The sequence below is a fragment of the Bactrocera tryoni genome, chromosome 2, assembly GCF_016617805.1.
Source record: "Bactrocera tryoni isolate S06 chromosome 2, CSIRO_BtryS06_freeze2, whole genome shotgun sequence".
Classification (NCBI taxonomy): domain Eukaryota; kingdom Metazoa; phylum Arthropoda; class Insecta; order Diptera; family Tephritidae; genus Bactrocera; species Bactrocera tryoni.
Window position 1 is genome coordinate 28,983,536 of NC_052500.1, and position 3,716 is coordinate 28,987,251.

The 3,716-nt window shown below is 36.4% G+C and overlaps 1 protein-coding gene across 1 annotated transcript; it reads right to left on the reverse strand.

Annotated features, from left to right (window-relative positions):
- Positions 1–1,562: 1,562 nt before the first annotated feature.
- LOC120768136 lies at positions 1,563–3,244 on the reverse strand. Its single transcript, XM_040094694.1, has one exon. It carries the CDS (start codon positions 3,238–3,240, stop codon positions 2,377–2,379), a length of 864 nt encoding a protein of 287 aa, XP_039950628.1. The 5' UTR covers positions 3,241–3,244; the 3' UTR covers positions 1,563–2,376.
- Between the last annotated feature and the right edge of the window lie 472 nt (positions 3,245–3,716).

The window sequence follows — 3,716 nt, forward strand, 5'->3', positions numbered from 1 at the left end:
GTTGGAAAACATCGGAACAGAAAATTGAAGACCTTCGAGTGCCGTCGTCTATACCAATAGAAACTGCGCAATATTTTTCGTTTCATAACTGCAGATGATTGGAAGCCGGAAAGTCCAGATTTGTACCCATTGGACTACAGTTTATGGTCAGAGTTTGAAAGCATGACCGGCAGAATACGACACACAAATTTGGAGAGCCTCAAAAATCTCTAGAGCAGCGTCGGCATTTGATCAATGGTCGAAACGTTTGAGAGCTTGTGTGTATGCAAAGGGTGACCATTTCGAATAAAATGTTGTACATCGCACATTCAATGTGGTCATTATGAAATTAAATGAACTTTTTTCAAAATTATATTATAGTTTTATTTTTATAATAACCGCTTCTTGTCATACAACTTATGACAGGACTTAGTATACTTTTAAGAACAGTTTTGGTAGTAGTCTGGTAGCAATTCAGTACTGTTTTGGGTACTTTTTCTACGAAAATCTCAAACTTATCTCGAAAGCGCTTTATTTTGTCGCTAGTCGTTGTTGCGGTCAATTGAGTTATCAGAGATATAAATATGAAATTATGTTTCCTAACTTCGTTTCAAAATTTTTAAATTTGTTTTCGAAAATATTACACAAATGTTCGCGTGTACTTTACGTACTTAAACAAAATTTTCTAATATTGAGGCGTGGCATTTTAAATTTTTTCCAAAACATACTAATTTTTTTCAAATATACTATTAAAAGTTGGTTAATACTGATAATAGATACATATGTAAGTGCGTAGAGTGGGAGTAACATTAAAACGTAGCATTTCTTTTCATAGCTTAATGGTTTGGAGCCTTCTGCTTGCACATACATTTTTTTTTTCAAATATGCTACTAAAAGGTGGTTAAAATTGTGGGTAGATAGTAGGTACGTAAGTGGGTAGTGTGGGAGTCTGACGACGCATCTAGGCCGTTGAGTGGCCCATTGTGAAACCATTGGGGCTAAAATCCCCTAAAATAAATGTGCTCTCCTCCACAACCTATGCTTCTGATGTAGTTCTTCAATATAAAAAGTTGTATTAAATATTTATTTTAATTACAAAGAATTTCTGTTTACATTTTTGGAAAATTATATTCCAGGTTTTCAAAGCAGACATAGAGTTTCTTAACAGCTTTCCTGCATATTTACTTCTTCGATTTTTTTAGAGCTAAATCTTCAAGAAAATATTACCCATTCAATATGTTACACTCAAGATAGGTCGGCCTAACCTAAAGTGTTCGGATTTATGTAGCATTAGGTTAGGTTAACCATGGAGTTGTAATGGAGATTTAATACTAATATTATTTTAAAATACATCGATAACTATTTACAAGTTTAGAACCTTTATCATTAGCACTTCATTACAGTGTAGCATGTTGAAAATGCTTTGATTATTTTTATTCCATAGAACTAAAGCAAGTTACTTTATAATAATAATAATAATAATAATAATAATAAATAATAGATAAATAATAATAATAATGAAAATAATAATAATAATAATAATATTAGTCGACCTGTAAGTATTCGAACAAAAATATTAACTAGAACGTGCTTACAATATATTATCAATTATTTGTTTAAATGTTTATTTTTTATAATTTTTTTCACTTAACTTAACTAACCCTTACTTACTCATAAAACGTTTGACAACGGTGACTACTTTTTATATAACTTTAACGTGTCTTAAGCCTTAGTTTAATAATGACGGATTTTACTACAATTTGTTACCCCGGATATACAGTGGAGACGCTCATGTCGCTAAAACATCGCTGTACACCTCAAACGATCTCTTACTTAGTTTCTAAGCATAATTCTTCAGCTAAGTATATTTATCTGTCTGTAAAGTTTTACTTGTAACAAATTCTTAAAGAAAACCTACTTTCCTCACATTCTTTTTTTCGTGTAGCATAATTGTATATAAAATGGATTTTTGTCTATATCACAGATAAACATGCTTATGCAACACGCAAATTCCAACTAACATACATATACAAATGTAAATATTAAATATTTATTTATTTGATTTATTTATTTATTACACAAAATGTCCGGGTTGCAGGCGCGTAGAAAGATACAAAGGTCGGCTTATTGATTTTGGCTACTTTCAAACAGTTTGAATATGCTGCTCGCTATCATATTTCCTTCACATAATATTAAGTAATAAAAAGTTGGATTTTTAAAAGTTCACTTAACGACTAAGTTCACGTATTGACGTCGCTGCGTCGCGCCTAAGCACCGCCACACGAACTGCTTATAACACTAATATATGAATTTACTTATATACATACATACATATATACATACATATATTATGCATGTAAGGTTATGGCTACTACACTTCTCACTTTCCACCTACGCTCAACGGTGCTTCAGCGACTGTGGCGCAAAGGCTTGCATGCTATAGTACCGATCCGTATCGTCCTTCGTAACGCTCGTGACATGCTGGAATTGACATGGTTGCGAGATTTGCGATTTGGGCGGCAATGGCGCTGGCTTGACACGCTTCTGCTTTAGCTTCTTCTTCTTGCCCGGCAGTGAGAGCGCTATATTTTCCGGATCACTCACCAGCTTCTCAATGTGATGATAGAGTTCGCAAGCCGAATCGGTTGAATCGAAACTGAAGCCAATCAGCTGTTGATGATTCGTTGAGAGGCACATCGTGTGAAAGGATGGACCGGCGAAACGATAATTGGACAAATTATCAATGCGATCTGACCAGAGTGCAAAACATGAGCCACGTTCGGCCAACACCAATGTGACACGTGATGTGGCGCGTGAGCGCGCGCTGCCACGATCATGTAAAACGACTGGTATGCCGGTGAAGACGAGACGCCAATCACCCTCTTTGCCGGTGCCTTCATATAGATTGGCCAGCGATGAGCAGACGAAAATATCGGTACCCAAACCGCCGAAAAAGCTCTCCACTTGACCGCGCTCATACTCGGAGAGATTTGAATTGCTCGTTGTATCGATGCTTAGCGTGTCGGCGTCCACATCGGAGCCAACGAAATATGTGCTGTTGTGATTATTTGCTGTATTCGTGTTGTTCGTCGATGATGCAGTGGTGTGCGTGTTTGTGTGCGTATGTACCGACGAGGTGTGTGAGTGTGCCGACCAATCGGGATTGATCATCAGCTCATTCTGTTCGGATGAATTCGTACCCTCGGAGGATTCGGATGGTGGCGCCGAATCGCCGACCGAGCCTAAACGACGACGTTGCATGTGTGGAAGCTGGAATGAAAATAACAAAACGAATACGGAACCATTAGTTACGGTTAATGTGCTTTGTAAATTTAATAATTAGAAAGTAAGGAATTTGTGGTAATGAAAAGGATTTCTTTGTAGTAGTATTAGATAGACTAAACGGTAACCTTCATCGAAAAATTATAAATAATATAGAGAAATAGTAGTAGATGGTTAGCACTTCAGAGTATTTTTGATTCATACCTATGTATGTTTTCGAAAAATACCGTATTTCCGAGACGTTTTAATATCGTTACAATTCCGGCTTAGCTTGCCTTATTTGAAAACTTTGCGAGATAATGTCTGTTTGTCGTACTAGTCCAACAGTTTTTGAGACACCATTCTGACATTTTGCTCACGTACTTTTCTCAGCAAGAAGCTGGTAAATTGTCTGAACCGCCGATATCCGACAACCCTAGCACATAGTTAGCTGTCATACAAACCGAACGATCGGA

What these genes read in the sequence shown, in the direction of transcription:
- LOC120768136 (XM_040094694.1), bottom strand. Translation starts at nt 3,240, where the DNA reads ATGCAACGTCGTCGTTTAGGCTCGGTCGGCGATTCGGCGCCACCATCC.